This window comes from Apodemus sylvaticus, chromosome 10 (assembly GCF_947179515.1).
Source record: "Apodemus sylvaticus chromosome 10, mApoSyl1.1, whole genome shotgun sequence".
Classification (NCBI taxonomy): Eukaryota; Metazoa; Chordata; class Mammalia; order Rodentia; family Muridae; genus Apodemus; species Apodemus sylvaticus.
In genome coordinates, this window is record NC_067481.1 from 89,386,749 (window position 1) to 89,412,451 (window position 25,703).

At 41.1% G+C, this 25,703-nt stretch overlaps 1 protein-coding gene across 1 annotated transcript in view; it reads left to right on the top strand.

Annotated features, from left to right (window-relative positions):
- Window positions 1–25,703, top strand: part of Tenm2 (teneurin transmembrane protein 2) — a 922,633-nt gene that overhangs the window by 746,194 nt on the left and 150,736 nt on the right. The window contains exon 7 of the mRNA XM_052195978.1: window positions 5,087–5,292. Within this exon, the coding sequence (XP_052051938.1) occupies window positions 5,087–5,292 (206 nt within the window). The remainder of the gene's footprint in view (window positions 1–5,086; window positions 5,293–25,703) is intronic.

The following is a 25,703-nucleotide window of genomic DNA, read 5'->3' on the forward strand; positions in this document are numbered from 1 at the left end:
ACTTCACACATCTCTATGTCTTCACCACTCTTACGTAGAGAAGGCATCAAGACCCTGGGAGCTAGACACTCAAAAGTCATGATTTCTTAGAAATAATGATGTTGGTTCAACCTAGAAGAGTTTATTCCCATCAATCCTTCCACAAAGGATTCAAGGTCATCAAATGCCAGGGCCAGGACCCTTAGCTTTTGATTCTTTATCGCAAGGGTTTCCCACTGTATCCTGTGTTTCCTAGTATAATTATTTATTAATTACACTTTGTAGGAAAGATCTACCAGAACTTTACTCTCGATCCTTCCAAATGGTCCACAAGGAAGGTTCTTTAAATAGCAAATTCCACATAGAGTTCTCAAAAGGTAATTTTGTCTTAAAAAAAAAAAAAAAAAGTTCAGCTTACATGCAAGTCTTCAAAGTAATCTTCCTCAAGGCTCTCCTGTTGCCCAACTGTCAGAGGGCTCTGCTGAAAATTACCCACCAGATGCGCAGGTGGCACTGAGGCCCATTCAGGAGGAAGGAGTGGTGCTGAATGATACAAGGCAGGAGGGGGGACAATTGGCCTGTTCCTCTTGGACCTGAAGGAACAGCCAGGGAGTAGTGTGGTGGCGATAGCCCCACCTGTGGGGCAGTAGGTACTGCAGGCTGTGTCCCAGCAAAGTGAGACAGAGGACCTACCTGGGGCCAGACTCAAAGCCCAAAGTTTAAGCTTATTCTTCTAACTAAATTATACCATACACAATAAGACATCCTCTAGACATGGGCACACCTGCATACATATACATCACATAAATATGCCAAACTTTCTACCTTTTAAAAAGATTTTTTTAACTCCAAAAAGAAAGATGTTTTCTGTGTAGTTTTCCTTCTTGTAAGACCTTGTAACGTCCCCTGTAACTGGCCTCGTTTATTATGCTATTACTATGTGCTGGGCCTGGTGCTATGCTGTTCTTTGTGGACACTTATCCCCACTGTATACGGTTTCCATTTTACAGTAGAGGACTGGAAGCCCAGCCAGTGAGCTTAAGCAACTTTCTGGAAGTCACACTGTATGGAAGCCAGGATTTGAGCCCTATCAAGGTGTCCCTCTGGGATGACAAATGAAGAAGGCAAACAACTAAAACACGGAGGGGTGTGGCTGCTCAATAGGTAGTCTCTACCTGCTGACAGCTGAAGATGGTTTCCTAAGCACAGCATTCTAAAATCAGGGTCCTGTGCAAGAAAGGGGACTCCATGACTCTAAAACTAGAGCTCTGGGGCTTCCTTTCTGGATTTCTCCAGAGCAGGCTGCTGTGGAAGCCAGCTCCCACCCATGTCTCCAGTGGCTTAGAATTCATGTAAGTTTCCAGAGGCCACCACAGGCTGCTGGCTGCAGCAGATTGCAAGCCTGTGTTGCCCACCCTGCCAGTTAAGCTGGCAGCTCTGAGGCCTGCAGATGTGACGGAACATCTGTCACCTATCTATTAAGCTCCAATCTCGATTAAGCTTAGAGAGAGAGCTCGGGTCTGCAAAGCTCTTCCAATGTTAATACATTCCCTCACTTGTTACTCTGTGCTGGCCTATGCTTTGGTCACAGTCAAAAGCCTACAGATAGTCTCACCAGGGAGGTGGATGCTCTTGTTGTTGTCATTGCTGTCATGTTGTTGTCACTGTTGTTGTGTCATTATCATTGTTGTTGCTATCATTGTAATTGTTGTCATTGTTGTTGTCATTGTCATTGTTGTTGTTGTTATTGTTGTCATTGTCATTATTGTCATTGTTGTCATTGTTGTTGCCATTGTTGTCATTGCTGTTGTTGTTGTAGTTATCATCATTGTCATTGTTGTCATTGTCATTGCTGTCATTGTTGTTGTCACTGTTGTTGTGTCATTGCTGTTGCCATTGTTGTCATTGCTGTTGTTGTCGTAGTTATCATCATTGTCATTGTTGTCATTGTCATTGCTGTCATTGTTGTTGTCACTGTTGTGTCATTGTTGTTGTCATTGTTGTTGCCATTGTTGTCATTGCTGTTGTTGTCATAGTTATTGTCATTGTCATTGTTGTCATTGTCATTGCTGTCATTGTCATTGTTGTCATTGTTGTTGTCATTGTTATTGTTGTCATTGTGATTGTTGTTGTCATTGTTATTGTTGCCATTGTCTTTGTTGTCATTGTTATCTTTGTTATTGTCATTTTTATTGGTATTGTCATTGTTGTTGTTGTCACTGCTGTTATTGCTGTTGATGATGATGTTGATGTTGTCAACATCGTTGTTATTTAGTTTATCATTTCTTTCATTCCGTAATGGATCCTTTTTGAATATAACATTCTGTTCACTCAAAGGCTTCAATTTAGGTAGGGAAATCTCACCCCCCCAAAAAAGCAACATTTTTAAAGAAAAAGTTTTCAGTTTATAGCACTCACAGGCTCTGTCCAACTTGTGAGAACAAATGTTTTCTCCTGGACTCACCATGATTTCAGAAATCCCTCAAATTAACAAGAGTTGTTGGAGGTTTAAGGCCTTGGACAGTAATACTTACTTAGTGTCAGAAATGATTCTGAGAGCTTTGTGCGGATCAACTCATTGACTCCTCCTAACAGCCCTATGAACCAAGTACTATCAGTGTCCCCACTAGACAGACAAGGAAACTGAGGCATGGAAAGCTGGTGCATGCATCAAATACCCAAGTTGAGACATGAGACAAGGCAGTTAGAGTCTGCTCTCATGCTCCATCCCATCAGCCTCCTTGCAGGCATGCATTCGTGCCTGCTAGACACACAGCCAGCATTCAGCCAGGATGCCACACATACTAGTTACTCTGCTTCTATTGGTGCAAACTGCACAGGACTTCTCTGCACCTTTCTTATATCAGATGGGAACTTCCAAACTCCCCCTCAGAAGCCCATTGCCTAATTTCATTGCCCTAGGAGGCCAGCTAATCTAAGTCCCTATTGATCTACTACTGAGCTAAATAGAAATTAATGGTTCTTCATAGAATGGGGAGGGGTGCCTTCATGTATTCAAATCACTCTGATTTTTAATAGTTTGACATGTAAGACCTTCCAAATTCCAAAAAGTCATCTGCCTGTTTTATGGATGAGGAAACTTAGGTTAAGACCATGTAAGTGTCTTGTCCTGGTGCAATTGGTTATATCAAGACAGTCTTTGGCAGTGGCAATTTTATAAGTTTTCGTGGCTATCTGGGTCCTGTATAGTGTGTAGGGACTATATGTGTGTGTGTGTGTGTGTGTGTGTGTGTGTGTGTGTGTGTGTAATCCCTACACACTGTATGTATATAAATAGGCAGAAATGTTTGGGACTATCCACCTACTGCAGAACACTGAACCAAACTTGTTCTAGCCTCCTTTACCCATGCCGAAGATGCTTGAAGTGCAGGACCACTGGTGTGATCACACCCCTAGAAAGGAAAAGAGAAAGAAATAACTTCTTTCTGTGGTTGGTTTGGAAGCTCTTGAGAGCCAGGAAGATGCTAAGATGTGAGTCGTTTATATTTCCTACCACGGTTGAATGTTTTTGCAGCTATCACCTATGCAACCAAATTCTGGCCATGTGTTCTCTCGCCATAGAGACAGAGAAAATGATGCTCCAAGGTATAAATTAACTGACTCTCTGCTTTTTATTTTCCCCTGATTACAAAGAAAAGCACCTTCAGAAGTACGGGCAGAAAGCTAGCTCACTCTTAGGAAGCAGTCCTTTCTGCATAGACACTGCAAGCCAAGCATGCTGGATCATGCCTAGAATCCCAGCACTTGGGAGGCTGAGGCAGGAGTGTTGCTATTAGTCATAGTTAGCCTGGCCTTATATACATAGTGAGTTCTGTGCCTACCTAGGCTATAGAGAAAGATCTTGTCTCAAGGAAGGAGGAAGACAGAGGAGAGGAAGGGAGAAAGAAAAGTAAAAAATTCAAAGGAAGAAAAAGCATTTGGTTGGTTGGGTTTTTTTTGGGGGGGGGAGGGGGCGGTGTTTTGTTTCATTTAACCAAACTATTATTCAAGTGCTTCGGAAGGCTGTGCATGGAATTTGAAATTTCTAGTATCGGCACCAAAAGAATGTAACAGATTTGTGCCAGTCTCAAGGCAAAGAAGTGCCTTTCAGGATGCTTCTATTCTTTCCTCTACTGTAAGGAAGGAGCCAATCCAGTGTCAGATGATGCTATCTTCATTTTCTGCTGGGCTATTTTGTTTATTTTGGACTTTGGACTGGATTTTGTTCCAAGTATCACAGTAGGCTGGACTTGTTTATATCTAGAAAGAGTAAAGAAAGGCTTCAAAAAAAATTAAATGTGACTCCAAGTTAATATATCCGTCCCGGTCATTTTAAGATGTCAGTTACCATGAGAACCCAGCCCACAAAGTAAACAAACCAGAGCTCGTAGGGGCTCATAGAGACTGCAGTGACAACAATGGACCCTGTATGAGTCTGAGCTAGGTCCTCTGCAAAGACCTGATGGTTGTGTAGCTTGCTGATCTTGTGGGATTCTTCACAGTGAGAATGAGGGTATCTCTGACTCTTTTGTCTGCTCTCGGGACCCGTTTCCTCCTACTAGGTTGCCTCATCTTGTCTAACATGAGGGTCCGTGTCTTATTGCAACTTGATATGCCATATTTTGTTGATATCTATGGGAGGCCTATTTTTTTAAGGAAATAGAAGATGGGTGGATCTGGGGTAGAGGGGAGGCACAGGGGGCCTGGGAAAATGAGGGATGGATAAAAGGGAAACTGGTCAGAATGTAATATATGAAAAAATAGTAAATAAATTAAAAATAAGTAATAAAGATGTCAATTACATGGGAGGTGGGGTGAGACTTTGTGTCTGCATCTCAGAGTATGTCATATAACATACTATATTTTATCAGTAGAGATTAATAATGGGTTTCCTAAAAAGCACTGTGCCAGGATCTCAGATACCCTGGGGTTATGAATTTTTTGTTTAAATCCTCAATGTTTTAGTTGCCACTCGAAGAAAATGAGTTTAATCTTAATTTTGAAATAACAACCACAGCAACAAATTCTGGCATATAGCTAAATATAAATGTAACATCAACTAATGTATACAAATGTCATTGACTGGTTGTCATTTCCTGTGTTCTAGTGCCCTGGTCATTGAAAAACAGCAGCATAGACAGTGGCGAAGCAGAAGTTGGTCGACGGGTGACACAGGAAGTCCCACCAGGGGTGTTTTGGAGGTCCCAGATTCACATCAGTCAGCCCCAGTTCTTAAAGTTCAACATCTCCCTGGGGAAGGACGCCCTCTTTGGTGTCTATATAAGAAGAGGACTGCCACCATCTCACGCACAGGTATGGCCACACTTGATGGAACCAAGTAGGTGACATACAGATGCATTGCTTTGTACCTACTGAAGTACCTGTAATTAAAACACAAACAACCACAAGGCGCTGGAGAAACTGGCACCTCAGTGTGTTCCTGGTACCAAAATGGCTCAGCCATTCCAGAGTAAGGTTGGCAGTTATTGAGAAAGATGACTGTAGAATTGCCATGGGACAGAGGAGCTTCTCTTGAAGGTGTGTGGTCAAAGAGAAGCAAAAGTGTTTTTTCTATCAAGTTCACACTAACATTCCCTACAGCATCATTGATAGTAACCCACAAGGGAAAGTCAATATGATTGTCCAAATGATGGATGGCTAGACAAACAAACCAGGACACGTCTGTCCCATGGAATATTACTCAGACATAAAAAAGGAATGGATTGATTTGACTTGATACAGTGTGCATGGGTACACTATGCTAAAGGAAGTCAGGCCCAAAAGCCTTGTGTTGTACCATTTTCCATGTATAAAGTATCTGGGCTAGACAAATCCATAGATGCAGATGGTGGGTGCATGGTTTCCAGGAAATGGAGACTGATACCTAGCAGGACCACAATATCTTCTTGGGTGATGGAACTACTCTGAAATTAGCTGAGGTGGTAACATAGGAATGAATGAACTAAAACCACTGAGGATTGGTTTGTTGTTGTTTTTTTTTAAGTTAAATTTATGTTACAAGAATTATTCCTGTTTTTAAAGATGTGACACCCTACTAAGGTTGGTCCTAGTTTGATCAGACTAGAAGTTAATTTAGGGGTACCAAATGTTGAAGAGTCATTTTATTAAGGTCATACTAGGTAATGTATATTTGTGTATGGAAAGAGTGAAGTATGGAACGAGTGTCCAATGGCATTCCTCTGTGGTACCTATGCTGAGCTCCATGGGAAATGCTTGCTACCAAAGGGGAGATGACTGCCAGAGTTTGAGTGAAGGGCATAGACTGCCTTCTGGAACTCATATGTATCCAGTCTCAATGGTTACTGTCACCATGGCCAGACTTTTCTCACTAGAATGGGAACTGTGTGGAAGCATCTCTTCTTGCTCCCCTCTTGGGTACAAGTTTAATAGCTGATGCAGGAACCCTTACAGCCTTGCAGACTTGCCTCTTGGGGTATACTTCATTATAGATGGACTGCACTAACACCTACCCAGCTTGAGTTTCTTTTCCAACAAGAATTACATTTTCTGAGAAAAGTCATGTTTTTTTTCCCTGCCTCATTTTGCCTCAAACCTAGCAAAACTATGAAGTACCTTAGGAGGCACGCTGTGGAGGAAAAAGCTCCTAGATGTCCAGTCAAAGCTGGCTTTGAAATGTGTTGGAAGGATACTCATCTAGAAAATTCTATTGGAAGAAATTAAGGCTTTAAAAGTCCTTGGCAAACAGGAAGCAGTCTGGCCACCCTATCCTTGTCTCAGACATTGTTAATCGATGACAGCACTTTTCCTCACTGAGCCTAGTACACAAATACCTTTCCACACAGCTCTCAAGGCAGCCACTACCAATCGACCAGTGTTAGCTCTTGAGATGAAACTTATTTGTAATCCTATCTTTATAGCTGGCAATAATCAATATAAGTACTCTAAGAGCTATTCTGGTTTTTTGGGAGTTTTTTTGTTTTTGTTTTTTTGTTTTGTTTTGTTTTGTTTTGTTTTTTGAGCAGGGAAGGGCTCTGTAGGTTTTTATTACCGTATGCAGTGCATGCTATTGGGACCAATATGTAAAGTGGTAATCAATGAGTCCTCCATCCATCCATCCATCCAGAAAAGAAGAATTTACTGGGCTAGGCACGGATTATCCAGAGATGCGTGAACACTGTCTCTGACCAAGCAGAAGGCTGCTCTACAAAGAGACTCTCGTCCTGAGAAAGAGGCGACTCCAGAACGGCTGGCCAGGCAGCAGGGTGCTACTCTGGGAAGTTGTTAGGTGGTGTCCTTGACCTTCAGGCTCCAGTGGCTTGGAGTAAGGGAGGATTTACAGTGTGGAAATCTGCTTATCAGCATGACTTGGGAATGGAAGAACATGCCTCTAGGCACAACTGAGCATAACCTTCCCCTCAGTTAGCCAACCACAAGGAGCCATGCTAGGGGGAAAAAAATACTGCCTTTTCATGGCCTTCTCAGACTCTGCTGTTCCCCTTTGCCTTGCAAGCTCTGGATACCAGAGCCTGGGAAAGCTGTGATTACAGGAAGACAGTATGACAACTATGCCACTGAGTGCTAGCGGGCAGCAGCTACAGACACACTCCACTATGTTTCCCCGCTGTTCTGACATTCAGGACTCCCGTCCTCAATGACAATGTCTTTTCTTCTTTTGTGGCTACAGCACACTGTCCATCTCCTGCCAAGCTCGTGATTGTTCTAGCGATGTCCTCTCAAAATAGCTCCACTCCAGGGACAGCCCCAGCATACACTTCAAGGGAAGGGAAATGAATAGCAAGGAGCTGATAGAAGCTGGGATTTCAGTCTAACTGCCAATGTAGGAATGCAGGGTGTGTTAAGGGTCGAGTAAGCATAGCGCAGTATAGATGCCCAGAAATGCACAAGACAGGTACACTATCAGGGCAGTGCTTTAAAGGCAGGGAGAAGGGAGAAAACTACTCCGTGCACATCCTTACATTCCCTCCCTGTCATCACATGCATTCATGTCCATTTGATGAGCTACATTTCCTAGAGGAGACAGTGCTGAGCTCTTTGCAGGGATAGGCGACTAACACACGTCTCAAGCTATTATAGAATTTCTCATTTCTATTGGCATATCCTATCAAGGAACATAAGTTCTATGGGGATTGACAGTCTAGCCAAGGTGACTCATTTGAGCTGGAGAAAGAGAAAGGAAGGGAGGGGAGAGGGGATGAAATTCCATTGACTGTGTTGCATGAAATGGCCATGTTTAAATTTTATAGAGTATCTTGCTCTGACCAAGAGCCTACAAGTTTAGTACCCTTGTCCAAGGATATTAAATACAGACAAGAATCTCACTCTCCTTTTTTTATTTTTTAACCTGCTTAAATTTCCCAAGATTCAGAATTGGTCCCAGCTGACTTTTTCTCAAACTGACTTTTTGTTACAAAAGATACAGAAGCAGCCTGACATAAGAGAGGGAGTCCTGCAATTAAGCAAAGAGCTTCCAGGCAGAGGCAGGACAGTGGTACAAAGGCAGGTCACCAGAATGTGTCCTTAAGTCCGCCTTACCTTTACTGTCTCTTTTGCTTGAGTTACCCTCTCCACAGCATTATTGTGGTTATATAATAATAGAGAGAACAACACAGTGAACATGTGGAAAACCTTGCTAGACTAAAGCCCAAGAGAAAATAGTGTGTATTTCACTGTACTTCAGTAACTGAGATGGGAAAGCACTCAACTTGCATGTGCAAAGGCCAGGGTTCTCTTCCTAGCAAAATTACCTCCAAAGGTTCTCTCTCTCTCTCTCTCTCTCTCTCTCTCTCTCTCTCTCTCTCTCCCTCCCTCCCCCCCTCATGTGTCTGTGTATATATATGTGTGTGTGTATGTGTTATAAAACCACTGATACAAGCAGGTAATTATGCAAATATGGGCTTTAAAACTAAAATTAATTTTCTCATTATTTCTTCTTACTGAAGAACAATGTCTTCATTGTTTTGGCAAACATTTGGCAATGTTTTCATTGCCAAAAAAGTTTAAGAAACAAAAAAAAAGGATAAGACAGTAAAAATACTCATAATTTGAAGTAGTCCCTGTTGGCTAAAGGTTTATATGTATTTGCTCTAGCAAAGCATATCCATTGCAGTTCTTTAAAAAAAAAAAAAATGACAGTCCCAATGGCTTAAAATAGCAAATGCTGTTTCTTGCTCAGTCTGGTAATAGGTGACTCTCTACCAGGGAAGACTGTGACCTGCCCCCCATGGAGAGAGCCATTAGCAATGTTTGGACATACTTGTGGTCATCACAGCTAAGTGATTGCTGCATATCATTGCGCAGAGGCCAAAGCTACTGTTGAACCCCCTCCTCAGTACTGAATTGATTACAGCCCAGCCCCTCCCAAGAATTATCTCACTACAAACATCAGCACCGAGGTTCTGATCCAAGCTTCATGTGCTCATCTTCAGTTAATGAAGACTTTGTTCCGTGTCATCTTCTGATTCAAGGACAGAGACCTATTGCCCTCTGCAAAGCCGGTTCCCCTCAGCAAAGGAAAGGGAGGAAGGAAAGTGCACTCCTTCCTGAAGAATTCTGTGGCACATGAAACCTAAGTCCCTTTTCTTATTGCCCATAACAAGTCATATCCTAGCAGTCGGTGATGGTCCTGGAAGAAGGGGACAAGAAATATGAATGAAAAACCATAGTGAGTTCCACTCAGTGACAATCCTGGTGGCTGCTCTGTGTTCACTCCGACAAATAAACCCTTATGAACCTCATTCATTTGCTAGATTCACCATGCCCACACATGACAGCATTGTGTCAGTGGCTAATTCATTTACTTCTCCCTTCCATAATTTAGTTCTTACCATCCCTCAAACACTGCCAGTTGGAAAGGATGCTATCTTTGGGCTTTAAATGCAGCATTTTTTTTTATACCCTACATTGCATTTCTTTTTAAGACACAGTGAAGAAAATAAATCAGTCTTAAACTACCAACTCAAATTCTTATGGGGATGGTATGTGTACAGCCGAGGCTGGCTAGATCTTGCCAAATATTTGAAATCCTACAAATTGTGTCAGGTTTGCTGAACCCTGGTTCTAGCTACAAAACAGATTAGCCGAGGGAGAAAAAAAATAACCATGTGACCAGGCTTCAGGGCTAGGCATCAGAGGAAATCTCGGATCAGAGTCTGTTGCTGCAAGTCCAGATCTTGGGTGGTTAAGGCAGCGAGCGAGTTTGCTTGACAGTTCATCACTGATTGCTGCTGATATGTCAAGCCAAGGAAAACCCTTTGCGAGAACAAGTCAATAATCGGCAAATTAGGTACATGATTAACCTGAGACAACAAGATGCAGTTACCGCTTGGGAGCCCTGCCGAGACTTCACCTTCTCCACAATCCTGTTTAGCAAATATTAAAAATGCCTACTTCATCACTCAGACTGATGGAGCCAGGAGCCCAGTGACTTCCAGCGGCAACTTGAACGGAAGCTTGATTGCCAGGAGGTACGAGGCGTGGAGCAGCGATAGGATGGATAGGATGTAAGCGGGAGCCAGCAGTCCCTCATTTACAGAGATGCTTCGAAGGCAGAGACAAAACAGTCCATAGGTCCTATAGAATATTCCTATAGTATAGAATATTCCTATAGTATAGAATATTCCTATAGTATAGAATAGGTCCTATAGTATAGAATAGGTCCTATAGTATATTCAGCCCTATAGAAGAGAGGTTCAAGAGACCACAGATTGCCTCGTGACCATATCAAATAAATGCAAATGTGGCAGACCATGTGTGAATTTAGATCAAAATGAGCTGAGCAAACATTCCTCTTTGTCCTCATCCACAGCATCCTCCTAATAATATTTTTTCAAAAGCAAATTTGTGTGCAGTGGCTAGTGGTGTTAGCTTTTCCTGCCTCTGGCTCATTGTGATCTGTCTCGGAGCCTTCTTGGGAAAGGAATTCTTTTCCTTGTTCCATTCCTTCTTGCCCTGGGAAGGAGGCTTTTCCGTGGTTTCAAGGTGAGGTGGGAATCTGGGATACTGGGGCAACCGATTATCTCAACCCTCTGGCTAGACTATCTTGCTACTACTTATCTGTCTACATGGGGATCGGGTATCAATGAGCTGGGCTCTCCTGGGTCTCTCAGATGCAGCAGACTGGAGGTAACACCAGGGCTTGCAGTCAGCCTTCTAGGACATCACAGAGCACTTTACAGAAGCTCCCAAGCAGATGATCATTTCCATTGTCAGTCAGGTAGGCATGTTTTCACAACCATGTATTTTAGAGAGATCTTGTGGAATCAATTGGATTTTTCCCCAAAGGTCTGAAAGCCCTTTTGGAAAGGCCATTCTCCAGACACTCCCCATGGTAAACTAGTATCACCCCAATTGCCCCCTCCCCTCCCCCAGGCTGGGAACACTCCCTCAGTGGTGAGAAGAAACCAGCTAGGGAGGCTTGAGATCAGTGGAAAAGCTGATCTCAAGTGCAGGGCGCATTTGCAGGCAAACCCTGTATCTTAGGAAGGGTTCTTTTCTGAGACAAAACACCATGACCAAAAGCAGCTGGGGTAGAAAAAGGGTTTGTTTGTCTTCACACCTTGATCATAGTCTCTCACAAAGGGGAGTCGGAACAGGAACACAAGGCAGGAGCTGAAGCAGAGTCTATGGAGGAGCTCTGCTTACTGGTTTGCTCCCTATAACTTGCTCATCCTGTCTTCTTGGAACACCCAGGGTCAGCACTGCCTCCGCAAAGCCTAGCCATTCCCACAGCAATAACTAATCAAGGAAATGCTCTATACATATACATTGGCCTACAGTCAATCTGATGGAAGCATTTTCTCAGCTGAGGTTCCTCTTCTAGGTAACTCTAGCTTGTATCGAGTTCACACACACACACACACACAAACACACAGAAGACACACTACATGTTTTCAAACTGTGATGCTGGCCTTTGTGGAACTCCAAAGGACATAGAAAGCAAAGAGGACTGGGTCAGAAATACCACTGTATCTCATAATTAGTCTGAGAAAGAATCCTGGAGGATCTGGAAGTCGGGAATTTGCCAATTTTCCAATCAAAAGACCTTTATCTTCTAACAAAATCTTAGGAAGAACTCCAGATAGAAAACAAAAAAGGGACAGTTTTATTTGCATATAGTTTCTAGTTCCAAATCTACATATATTATTATAATATTGATGTCTATGTATTTATGTTCATCTCTATGAAATCAATTGCATCTTGAGGTTGACTAGATTACAGGTGTCACCAGAATCTGGCTCAGGCTTGGTTGACTCAGAGTAGACCCAACTGTGTCATAAAGTCATCCTCAGTATCTAAGGGGATTGGTCCCAGGGTGCCAACCTCTTAGGATACTCAATTTCCTTCTATATAATGACATAGTATTTGCATGAAACCTGTGCACATCCTTTATCCTCTTTAAACACTCTCTTGATAACTTATATTCCTCACTCCAGTGTCAATACTGGCTAAACAGTTTTTATACCATATTGCTTAGGCAGCAGCAGCAAGGGGGAGATGCCCTTGTTTAGTACAGATAGAACTGTTTGTAAATATTTTTAGTCAGCTGTTGGTTTAATACATGAATATGAAACCCATGAATTGAGAAGAATGTATCTCTCATGGAAGTAAACTCACTAGAGAGGTTTCCTCTAAGAATAATATAGGAGAATAGAACTGGAAATTGAATTTTTGTAAAGTATATATTTTTATGTATACTATATTACATATCACATACTATCTCTAACATATACACACAGAGAGAGAGACTAAAAATAAATATAATACTTTAAAATATACTCCTTTTAATTGGTAGAAAATGGGTATTTGCTAGTATATTTCTTATAGCCCTCTTAGCTTTGGTAGTCTGTCTTTAAGAAAGGTGACTTTGTGACACAGTTAGGTCGACTCTGAATCAATCAAGCCGAGCCAGACTCTGGTGACGCCTATAATCTAGTCAACCTCAAGATGCAATTGATTTCATATACTTTGTTTGCTTTGCACACTTTTGACAAAAATCATAATGAATATACTTATGTGTCTGTGAATAGAAGCAGAGCTTTCTTTAATCATTTCCCTTACAGGCTGTAGATGCTCTTCAATTAAATTGATCCACAAGCTTGAAAGGGAAATGAGGGGAAATAATTATTTCAAGGTTAAATCATTTAAAATGTCTAACCACTTCTCACAACCCTTGCCTTAGTTATAAAAGGAGACGAATCTCACTCAAGCTTTAGATTCTGTCCATGCAGCAGGGTGGGGGTAATCTTACTAAGCTTGGTAGCACATGCTTGAAATTCTAGAACTTGGGAGGCTGAGGCAGGATGATCATGAGTTCAAGGCCGACTGACCTCTATAGCAAAGACCCTGTTTCAAAAAAAAATGAGAAAGGAAAATTTTCATTCTGGGGCATGTGGTATGTTCATTTGGAATTCCACTCCTGGTTTTACATCCTGACATGAGCAGGTGCCTCTGCTCTGCCTGCGTTTGCTTGAACAAGAGCCTCCGTGCAGCTGCTTGTACGAATTTATCTGAGCAGACACACATCAGCCTGGGATCAGAGGGAGCCTGGTGCATGTCTTCAAGCCTCTAATAAATGACAGTTACAGAAGTTCAAATCTGTGTTCAAAGATGTTAGGAGAGTCTTTGTTCTGAATCCTCACAAAAATTAAGGGCTTCCTCAAACGTCCTCTAAAGTCCTTATGTGATCACATGAAAACTTTCTACACACATACACACACACACACACACACACACACAAAAAAGTACTTCAGGCTAGTAGCTCTGCTCACTGATGATAATCATGGCTCGTGTTCTTATTGAGGGCTTCAATGTCCCTCAGACTAATTGTTTCATATGACTTAACTTAGTTTATCTTTATAACAGCTCTATTAGTAGCACCCCTGTTTGACAGATGAAAGCACTGGTATAGTTTGGGGTCACAGAGCTGCTGTGTATTGGACACGAAGGTCAGACACCTTCCTATCTGGTACTCAGTCATTCCCAAGAGCATCTCCAGGATGTAAGCTTCATCGTTATAGAGCAAAATTACATACAGCTCCTGTCAAAACTAGGAATTTCATTAAGTCAATGAAGCCAGTGCCAGAGACCTCCTGTATATCCAGTACTTACAGAAGGCTCCTGCGCTTAAGGATCTAGCTTGAGAAGCTAACACACAGCACACATCAAGGCAGGGGAAATCAGAAAATTCACTGGTACTTCAAGGAGGACAATTAAGAAAACATAAAAAGAGATCCTGGGAAGTTGGACGTAGGCATCTACTCTTCACACACACACACACACACACACACACACACACACACTAAAAGTCCCTTTTGATTGTGTTTGGCCCAGTCAGCTAAAAAGCTAGCATGCTGTTTTTGTGTTTCATCTACTCTAAGATTCACATCATGCCCATCTCTTGACATCTCAGAAAACAGGATGTGTTGGGCGATCGATGAGGCTGAGACAGAATGAAATATTTGGTGTCACACTTTTGTACGCATGGAGACTGAGTATTCATTCAAACCACTATTAGATATTTGCAAATATACCCAAATCTTCCTAACTATGAGATAAAATATATTTTTAATTAGAGTTTTCTTTTGCAAGGTAAAAATCTTAATTACACATTTTACCATTTATTAAATGCATTTACTTCAAGAGGCCTCTTACTCATCCCAAATATCTTCAGATAACTAGTTGCTACTATTTAAATCAAGTCAATGTGGGGCTGAATCATAATTTTTTAAGATGTATAAATATATATTTTTAAAATAGAGCTTAAATAGGCATCCTGTGGAATACTGATGTAACTATTCTAGACACAGAGAAAGCAGTACAGTGTAGTACAATTCCGACTTCTGGCAATTCTGAGCTATGTGGCCTTGGGCAACTCATTGGCATCTCTGTGCTTAAGGATCCCTCTCTCATCTATAAAATGGGCATGAAAAACGTATGTGCTTATAGCAATGTTGTGAGATACTAGTGAGAAAACAGCAAGCTTTTCAAAACATCCCTCAATCAAGACCCCGGAAACACCATGCAGAGTCCACTTGCCTTTTTAGACAATAGTTTGATTTGTGGTTTTTCTTATTGTGGAACTAATAGAGAAAATAGAAAATACTGGTTTATTTTAGTGAGCCTTAGTGTGCATTACTTTTTTCTGTTCATGTATTCTAAAATATGAAATCAAAGACTCAGAGAGATGACTCAGCAATTAAGAGCACTGACTGTTTTTGCAGAGGACCTGAGCTTGGTTCCCAGCAACTACATTGGCAGCCCATCAGTCCCAGGGGACCTGATGCTCCCTTCTGGAATTCTCAGGGTCCTCTCAGATGCATACACCTACATACAACCACACACATGGTTAAAGCTGAAAAAAGAAAAATCAGGAGTCTTGAGATGGCTCCGCTGCTATAGTGCTTTCTGCCAAGCCTGGTGGTCTGAGTTTGATCCCAGGGACTCATATGATAGAAGGAGAAAAGTGATTCCCAAGTGTTGTGAATGAGCCTGGGGCTGTTCTTGTGAACCAATCCCCTAATGAATAAAGGAGCCAATCACTGGGCAAGTAGGCGGGACTTCCTGGTTGGATGGAGGAAGAGAGGAAGCAGGAGAGGGTGACTTCCATTTGGAACCAGGATAGCAGAGGGGGTAAGATGTAGTTGCAAGAGTTTCCTAGTATCATGGTGGGTCCACAAAAGACTGCCACCAGAGTGATCAGATTTTAATAAGGCTTACAAGATTAGGTTTTAGCTGTTGCGCCCAGAGATAAAGTTACCATTGTTTCTGAACTAAGTTTGTGTTGCATTTTCCTTCACTCAGAGGCTCGTCTGGGTTCAAGAGAGAAAAAAGTACAGCTGCCAAGCATGGGTTTGCCTGAGGTGCTCCATAAAGGCCGTGGGGGATTTGAAGCACGGGATTGGTGTGGTAGCGACCCGCAGGTGGGAACCTAGCAAACTGGGTGGAGAGATTGTGGAGTTCAGAGTCAGAATCTCCACGAGATAAAAACAGATTAGCCATTGTCTGCCAGTGCATGACCAGCCAGGCCACCAGGGCAGAGGGACAAGCATGGGAACGTGCCGATTCTACTTTATTAATACTTCCCTCAACACCCAAGAGTCATCGACATGGATGCCAACAGGTCTATACCCCCTGCACTAAACAAACAAATGTAATTTAAAACTTCTAATATGAGATCAAGCATTCTTTTAAAAAAAAACTGTATCTCTGCCTTCTAATATTGAGGAGGAAATCTTTCCAAATCTGAATATTCTTTAATTAAAATATTTATAAATATCTTAAAAAATGGTCGAGATTTAAAAAAAAAAAAAGAAAAAGAAAAAGAAAAGTTCTCCAGTCCTCCTCTTTAGTATTATAAACTATTCCTCAGTAAGCAGCTTGGAGGTCCATGTGCATGGATTTAAAAAAAAATAATAATTTCCTTGTGATGAATTATTGGAGTGGAATTGCTGCTCAAAGAACTTGCAGGGTACCAAGCCTTTAGAACAAAAGCCTTACAAATGCAGGCGCTGAGTGCTACCAAGAGCCAAATTGACATGACCCTAGAGGGAAGTCCCTGTGTTATATGCACCACAGGGAAGAGAAGGTGGAGACTCAGGGTCAGAGGTCACTTACCCAAAGCCAAGCTCCTACCTGGCCCACAGCTTAGCCACTACAAGGAGAGACACCCAGCACTTACCATTCTCTTCCTCTTCAGTACCTGGGGAATGACCTTTGTAACTGATCACATTCCCAGTTTGTTCCTTCTCCTTGGTAATATATTTGATATATTTTTGCAGGAGGCCATCCTATTGATCGAGGAAGGGCGAGGAGCCAAATATGACATTTTTGATAAAGAATCAACTAAAGACAATTAGACGGGAAGGTGTCATAAATAAGAGACCACATCAGCGGGACAGGGGGCAGAAGAGTGTGCACACGCCTGCCTGGTGGTGCAGACTTTGTGCATGTTAGAGGAAACGTGGGCAGCTCATTGATTTTGCTGACCTTGACTCCCCAAGGCCATCTGGGTTATTTAGTCTTCAGAGAAGTATCTTCCACTCTGCCCATGGACTAGATTCAAAAGGCTAGATAATGAGGGCATCGCCTGGTGCTATACTGAAGGGTGAAATCTGCCCTTCCACAGGCTCAGCCAATGTTTACAGAATGTCTGCACTGCTGACTTGGAGTTGAAGGAACAGGGGGTTGGGAATAGAAAGGTGGCTCAGTGGGTAAAGCGCTTCCTGAACACGCAGGAGGAGATGGTTTTGAATCCCCAGGATTTATATAAAGACTGGAGTGGCACTGTATACCTGTAACTCCACCACCGGGGATAAAGCCAGGACAGTGAGACTGTCCAGCTGGCCAGTCTAACTGAAGTAGCAAGCCAGAGATTTAGTGAGAGTTTCTGCTGCAGAAATTAAGGTGGAGAAATCAAGGTGTATGTGTATGCAGGTCACTTACAGTTTGAATATAAACTGTCCTGTGTTGAAGGCTTGGTTCCCAGGCACTAGTTCTTTTGGGAGGAGACAGGGTCATAGGAGTACTGACTCTATTGATGGGTTAGCCCTTGATAAGTTGATAATAGAAAGGGCTGTTTGTTGGTGAAGCCCAGTCAGAAAAAGTAGGTCACTGTGGCATTTGAAAGATAATCTTGCCCCCAGCTCCTTCCTGTCCCTGCCTTGCGGCCCCACTGAGTCAAACAGATTTTCTTCACAATGCCCTTTAGTCATGATACCCCTTGCCTTGACACAGGGCTAAAAACAATGGAGCCAGCTACTATGTGTTAAAACATTTAAAAGTGTGAGTCAAAAATTTTCCCCTTTTCATTGACTTTCTCAAATACTTTGTCACAACAGTGTAAATGTGGCTAGCACTGATGACAATATCAAGTGGGGATGGGGTGGGGTGTGAGGTCCAGCCTGGGGCAAAGGAGACTGAGACACTGCAGCTTTCCTGGGCAGAGTTTGAATTTTACGTGTGCCATGTAGTAGCTGATGTGGGCACGGATTAGCCTCTCTAGATTCTATTTCAACATCCACAACATGAGGACCATTCCTCATCAGGTTGTTGTGAGAATAAATGAGAGAACGCCCCACAAATAGTAAGCACCCTACAGAGATCAATCAATCAGTCTAACTGGCTTGCAGTCCTCACTCCTCGCTCTCAGGTAGCCTAGCAACCAGGGGCTCTACTGGGAGGATGGCTGGGCCTCTGGCCAAAGCTGGTACTGATATGAAAACTGAGTTTTCCACCGTCCTTAAGGCTCTAGTCTGGATGGTAGTGCTTAGGATCTGCCTTCTATATCAAGTGACTCCATCCCCCTACGAATATATAAGCAAGTAGGTACCTCTGCTGGGACAGTCTGTATCCCTCCCTGGAAGCCTCAGGATACCTCTCTCAGTATGGGCAATGGGTGGAGACTGTGCCTCCTGAAAATATTGTATTCTCAGAAGATCCTCGGAGCTTATACCATCACGCCAGATATCATCTGCTCTGTCCATCAGCCAAACAGTCAGTACCTGTTAGCTGTTGTTGCTCCTGACGGTTTGAGGATACAGCAGGCCCCGGGACATAAACCTAGGATCCTTCCAACCTGAGAAGGATCGCAGAGTGGTCTCCAGGAGGAGCAGCCACCCGAGACGAATTGTGGAAGGAATGCTAAGCAAGTGATGTGAGCGAAGAAAAAGGTCTTTCTAAGCAGAAGATAAATGAGGATGTATCTTTGGGTGTAGACTGGGGCAGCACTTTCCAAAATGCTTGCTCCTTGTTTCATTTCTTGCAGTTCTGAGAAATCTAATCCAGGGCCTCAACCATGCCAGGCAAATGGCCCACTGCTGGGCTATAGCCTCAACCCACTGTTATCTTCTTTCTAGAAACTTAATTGGTTTTGTTGGGGGTGGGGTGGGCAGGGGTGGCTTGTGGTGGTTGCCTTGTTTTGGTTTTTCCGGATAGAGTTTTTCTATGTATCGCTGGCTGATTTTGAACTTGCTTTGTAGACCAGGCTGGCCTCAAACTCAAAAGAGTTTTGAACTGCCATGCGGGTGCTGGGAATTGAACCCAGGTCCTTTGGGAGAACACACAGTACTTTTAACTATGGAACCATTTCTCCAGCCCCTATTTAAACATAGATTTAAAAAAAAATAATAATTTTTAAAACATTTTTAACGTAGGAGTGCTGTGTCTGCAGATACACATGCGTGCTAGAAAACGGCATCAGATCCCATTATAAATGGTTGTGAGCCACCTTGCAACTGACCTCGGATGGCTGGAAGAGCTATTCCATTATTTTTGGTGTTTAATTTTTGAAGTTTATTGTGTGGGTTCTCTCTTCACTCTGGTGGCTAGACTCCTCTGCTGAGCAGAAGTTTTTAAATTTTGTATAATTTCATTTGTAAATTTTAGGGTTGTTTAGTCCTAGTCTAAATATATCTTGAAGTATTTTCTCTTTTTCCTGTATATTAATAATCAAAGCTATTGCTCTATAGTTTCCTTTTTCTTTTCTCCTTTTCTGGTTTGGTGTAAAAATAATACTGACCTCATACGATGAGTTGGGTGATATGCATTCCCTTTGTGAAACGCTTTGAGTGATGTTGGTTTTAGCTCATCCTTAGTGATTTGGTAGAATTCAGCAGTGAAACCACCATTTTTCCTTTATGGGGAAATGGTTTTTGTAGCAAGGGAGGGTATCGAGACAGGTTTTCAAGGCGCACGATCCATCCTCAGACTCCCTTTGTAGCTGAGGATGATCTTGAAACCCTGAACTAGCTTCCTACACTTCGCAAGGGCTGATTACAGACAAACATTAACCACGGGCAGCTACAAGAAAGCATTCTGATTTTTTTGAAATACGACTTTCATATTGAAGCAGATGTATTGTTTTGATATTATTTATTTGTTTTATTAGCCTAACAGGCTTCCTCATGGCACTTTTAAACCCACACCTCTGAAGTTTAGGTTGACTCTTTCTCTGCTCATCCTCCCCATCCTCATCCTCCTCATAAGCACTTGTACCTCCGTGATCCTCCCTTAAGCTTCTTTTTGTTCCTTCTTTGTCCCTTTCCTGTTTCACAGCACACTCACAGATTCCTTTTCTTCACGGCTCAGTAGCATTCCACTGGGTACAGATCCACATGTCCATCTCTTGATGGTGTTGGCTGCAGTTTCTTGCTATTGTACTGGAACAGCAATGGACACGGATGAGCGAGTATCTCTCTAGTACAACACAGAGTCCTTTGGGTGGTATAGTGGGATCATGTGGATCATTTTTCACTTTTTAACAAACCACCACTCCAACTCAGTAATAGCTCTACCAGTTTACACTTCTAGCAAGGTTGTGAGTTCTTCTTTTTCCACTCCCTCTCCAAAATATGTTGTCCTATATGCTGTCCTTCATTATCTTTATGGGAGCCAGTCAGACCAGGTAAGATAGTTCACAGAATAGTTTTCATCTGTATTTTATCAATGACTAAGGGTGTTGGACACATTTTACAATATCCATTAACCATTTCTGTTTATTTTGAGAACTCTTCAGACCAGGTAAGATAGTTCACAGAATAGTTTTCATCTGTATTTTATCAATGACTAAGGGTGTTGGACACATTTTACAATATCCATTAACCATTTCTGTTTATTTTGAGAACTCTTGCTTCAGCACTGTGGTGTATTTTTTTATTGGGTTACTTGTTTGTTACTGCTTGGGATTTTGTTTTTACTTCTTAGTAAAACATCTATACATATAGCTGCCAAAGGTCTTCTCAAATTCTATAGACCACTATTGCACTCAGTTAACTTTCCTTTGCTATGTAGATTCATTTTTAATTTTGTGAGGTCCTACTTGTTGACACTTGGTCTTATTTCCTGAGGGACTGAGAGTGTGTATTCAGAAAGTCCTTCCCTATGTCTACATCCTAAAGTCTTTTCTCTCCTTTTTCCCTCTAGCATTTTCAGGGTTGTAGGTACTCCATTGGTCTACTTGGAGTTGGGTTTTATTTAAAGTAAGAGGGGATTTACCTTCATTCTTTATTCTTTACCTGTGGATATCCAGTTTTTCATCATTATTTGTAGAAGAAGCTGTCTTTTTCTCCAATGAGTACTTATTCTTCTTTCTACAAAAAAAGGAAAGAATGAAAGAAAGGAGGAAAGGAAGAGAAAGAAAGAGAGAGACAGAGAGAGAAAGAAAGAAAGAAAGGAAGGAAGGAAGGAAGGAAGGAAGGAAGGAAGAAAGAAAGAAAGAAAGAAAGAAAGAAAGAAAGAAAGAAAGAAAGAAAGAAAGAAAGAAAGAAAGAAAGAAAGAAAGAAAGAAAGAAACACTGCCTAAGTCTCAGGGAACATTAGAGGGAAACAGAAAGATTATAAGAGCCAGAGAAACAGGAAGTTAGCTGTAAGACTGTGTCTCCAACAATGTCAAAAGCTACACCCATAAAGTCTCAGCGAAATGACTGGACAAATCTAAGCTAAACAAGGACAACAACAGACACACTAACATGGATGGGGTAAAGCACATGATGTCTGACCTATACACAAAGAACTAACAAAAGCTGAAAGTGGAAGAAATCATCTTCCCCAGAGAAGAGTAGACCAACTCTTTATCCAATCAACTCTTTATCCAATACCAAATGATTGCCCTGAAAATATACATACGAGTAAATCATACAGACTAAGCACATTATACTTATATATTTTGGAATCTCTCTCTCTCTCTCTCTCTCTCTGTGTGTGTGTGTGTGTGTGTGTGTGTGTGTGTGTGTGTGTGTGTGTAGCAATAACTAATGAAAAAAGAAACCTTGAATTTGAAGGAAATCAAGGAATATATGAGAAGCTTTGAAGAGAGGAAAGCAAATTGATTATATTTTATTATATTCTAATCTGAAAAACTAAGATAAAAAAATAGTCAAACAGTTGTTTTCTTGATTCTTTTCACCTGTTCCGTTCTGCTTCTGTGACTATGTCTCTATGCTATAGTTTGAAATTGGGAATGGCCATACCTCCAGTACTCTGTTTTTTTGCTCAGGGTTGCTTTGGCTGCCTAAGTTCTTTTCTGCCTCTGAAGGAATCTTGAGACTGTTTCAGTAGTTCTCTGAAAAGTGGTTTTGACATTTTGGTAGAGATTGTATTGAATATGCAGGTTTCTTTTGGTAAGATAGCCATTTTCACAATATTGAGACTTCCAGTACATAAATCCAGGAAGTCTTTCCATCTTCCAGTGTCTCCTTCAATTCTCTCTCGAATATTTTAAAATTTTAATAATAGAGGTTGTTCAGATCCTTGGGTGATTCATTCCAAGATATTTTTTGAGGAAAATCTTAATGAGATGATTTCCCTAATTTTTCCCCTCAGCATGTTTGTTATTGAAATATATGAAGGCTACTAATTTTCTATGTAAATTTTATATTCTGCTGGTTTTGCTTAAATAAGGATGCTGTCCTAGTTACTTTTCTGTTTCTGTAATGAAACAACATGACCAAGTCAACTTATAGAAGAAAGAGTTTATTGGGAGTTTACTATTTCCGAGGATTAAAGTCCATGACCAGCATGGTGGGAGGCATGGAAGCAGGCCTGCAGTCTGGCACTGGAGCAGTCACTGAGAGATTGCATGTTGAGACACAACCATAATGCAGAGAAAAAAAGAGGGAGAAAGAGGCACTTTTAGAGAATGCCATGGGCTTTTTAAACCTCAAAGCCTTCCCCCAGTGACATACCTCCTTCAACAAGACCACGCCCCCAAATTCCTTCCCAGTTTCACCAACCAAGCACAGAAGCCTAGGAAGACCATTCTCATTCACTGCTACAAAAGCTTTGCTATTTATATCTCTTTATTTGCTTTTCTGGTCTTGTTGCTGTAGCTGAGAGTTCTAACACTATATTTAATAAGAGGAGAGAAAATAGAACCTCTCATCTTACTCCTGGTTTTAGTGGGAATGTTTTGAGTTTTTCCTCTATTATGTACAATGATGGTTCTATGTTTGTCATTAATAGCCTTTATTCTGTTAAGGTATGTTCTTTATATTCTGAGTTGAGTTTCTTTAAGACATTTAACAGGTAGAGGTGTTGGATTTTCTCAGAAATCCCTTTCTGCATGTTGAAATGACTGTGTGCTTTCTGTCCTAGGGTCTATTTATGAGACATACTACATTTATTTATTTGCATGTATTGAACTATGCCCACATCCTTTGGCAAAGCCTATTTGGTTATGATAAGTAATATTTTTATATATTCTTGAATTAAAATCACAGGTATTTGTTTCAATTTTTATAACTATGGTCATCAGTAACATTGGCTTAAAACTTTCTACATTTGATCTTAGCCAAAAGGCCAAGAAGTGATGGCTTGTAACTTTCTTTTTTGTTATGTTTTTATCCATTTTGGGTTTCAGGATAATACTGGCTTCATAAATAGAGTTTGGTACTCTTCCTTCCTTTCCTGTTTTTGTGGAATAGTTTGAGAAGCTTTGGTGTCAGTTCTTGGAAGGTCTGGTAGAATTCAGCAATGAATCCATCTGGGTCCCAGCTTTTTATAGTTGGGAAATTTTTTATTACTCCTCAATCTCACTGCTTCTTATAGATCTTTTTAAATTATTTATCTCATCTTGGTTTAATTTTGGTAGATCATATGCATCTAGAAGTTCATCCATTTCTTTTAGATTTTCCAATTCAATGTAATATATGTTTTTAGGATATGTCATAATGAGTTTATGAATTTCTTCAGTAATTGTTATGATGGTTCTAATTTTATCTCTGATTGCATTCATTTCAGTCTCTTCTCTCTTTTGCTTAGTTTGGCTAAAGGGTTTGTCCCTCATAAGAACCAAAATTTTATTTGATAAATTCTTTGTGCTGTTCTTCTCCCTTCTACTTTATTAATTTCTATCCTAACCTTTTTCATATAACATTTATTAATTTTGTTGTTTGATAATGTCAGATATGCATATATGATGTCTGATTATTCTCCTCACCAATGACCCCTCTTCTTTACTTCCCATTCCTAAGAACTTTTCTCAACTAGCCCCTTTCCCGAGTACATAATGTTTAGTTTTCTTTTATTTAGTTTAACAAAGACCACCAATGTGTCTGGTGGAACCTTGTGGTGTCATTGGTGGGCACAGAACTGAAGGCAAGGATTTCTCTGCTCTCTGTATCTATCAGTAGCAAATAGTTGAGCAGAGGGAGTTAGGGCCTCATGACTCTCTCTTCTATCCATGCCTGACTCTTCTTCTGTAGACCTGATGGAAGCATTCACAGCTGCTAGGAGTTCATGGTTGCAATGGCTATGTCTTCCCAGGTGACATTTTTCAGCCCTTTCCCTCATTTCTGGCTCTTACATGCTCTGTTCCCCTTCTTCTGCTGTGTTCCCTGATCCTGAGAGAAAATAATACAAATAAATGTCTTTTGAGGAGCACTCATACATCACCTCTGTATGTATGTATCACATCAACAACTTGTGCAGCCATGATTTTCGTCATTCTCCATCATTTACCGGAAGGAAAGGCTTCACTGATTAAGAATTAGAGTGGCTTTGTCTCTGGGTAAATATTATAAATATTTAGATGTTAGCTTAACAATGTATCAATATGCCTAAACAACTGTATTCAGTTCCAGCTAAAGCCCATGGTCTTTCCCATTATGTTTTAAAATTGGGTAATAGTACCAACATAGCTTTTTTTCCTATGGATTGAGTGTAAAATCAAGTCAGAGAATGGTTAGTTACCCCAGTAATGGTAGCGCCATTATTGCACTTGGTCTCATAGATCATAGGATTCATGGCTGGGTAAGAACCAATGGTGCCACTTCTCTCCTAAGAGTCTACATAGCACTATTCAGAATTTGATTTCTTTCTTGATTTCTTCAGTTACCCACTTTTCATTCAATAATGGGCTATTTAATCTCCATGTGCAGAAGTTGAGGGTTTAACTACATGATAGAGTATTTGCCTAGCATATTCAAGGCCCATGACCCGGTCCCTAGAACTGAGAAAGGAAAATGAAAAGGAAAAAAGAAAAATTCTCAGTAAATTAATCTCCTTGGATTTGTATGTGTGTTATATTTCCCTCTTGCTGTTGAGTCCCAGTTTTATTCTATTGTGAACAGATAGACTATAAGGAATTATTTCAACTTTACTATATTTATTAAGACTTGCTTTGTGACTTAATATGTGGTCTATTTTAGAGACCATTTCGTGGGTAGCTGTGAATGTATATTTTGCAGTGTTTGGGTGGAATGTTCTATAGATGTCTATTAAATCTAATTAATGTATGATTTTATTTAATTTAAATGTATTGCTCTTCTCCTCTTACTCCTCCTCCTTCTCCTCCTTCTCCTCCTTTTCCTTCTGTTTTTTGTGATGACATGTCTAATGGTAAGAGTAGGTTGTTAAAGTCACTCACTATTTTTTTTTTTTTGGTTTTTTTTTTGGTTTTTGGAGACAGGGTTTCTCTGTGTAGCCCTGGCTGTCCTGGAAAAGTGTCTACTCACTTTGTAGAACAGGCTGGCCTCGAACTCAGAAATCCACCTGCCTCTGCCTCCCAAGTGCTGTGATTAAAGTCATGCGCCACCACTGCCCGGCTAAGTCACTCACTATTAATTAAACTGTGCTTCACCTCTAGTAGTGTTTATTTTATGAAATTAATTACATGATGTTTGGTACATATATTTTTACAATAGCAATGTCCTCATGGTAGATTGTTCCTTTAATGAATATGAGGTTACTTTCTTACTAGCTTGGGATTGGTCATGAATGTCCTTATTTTG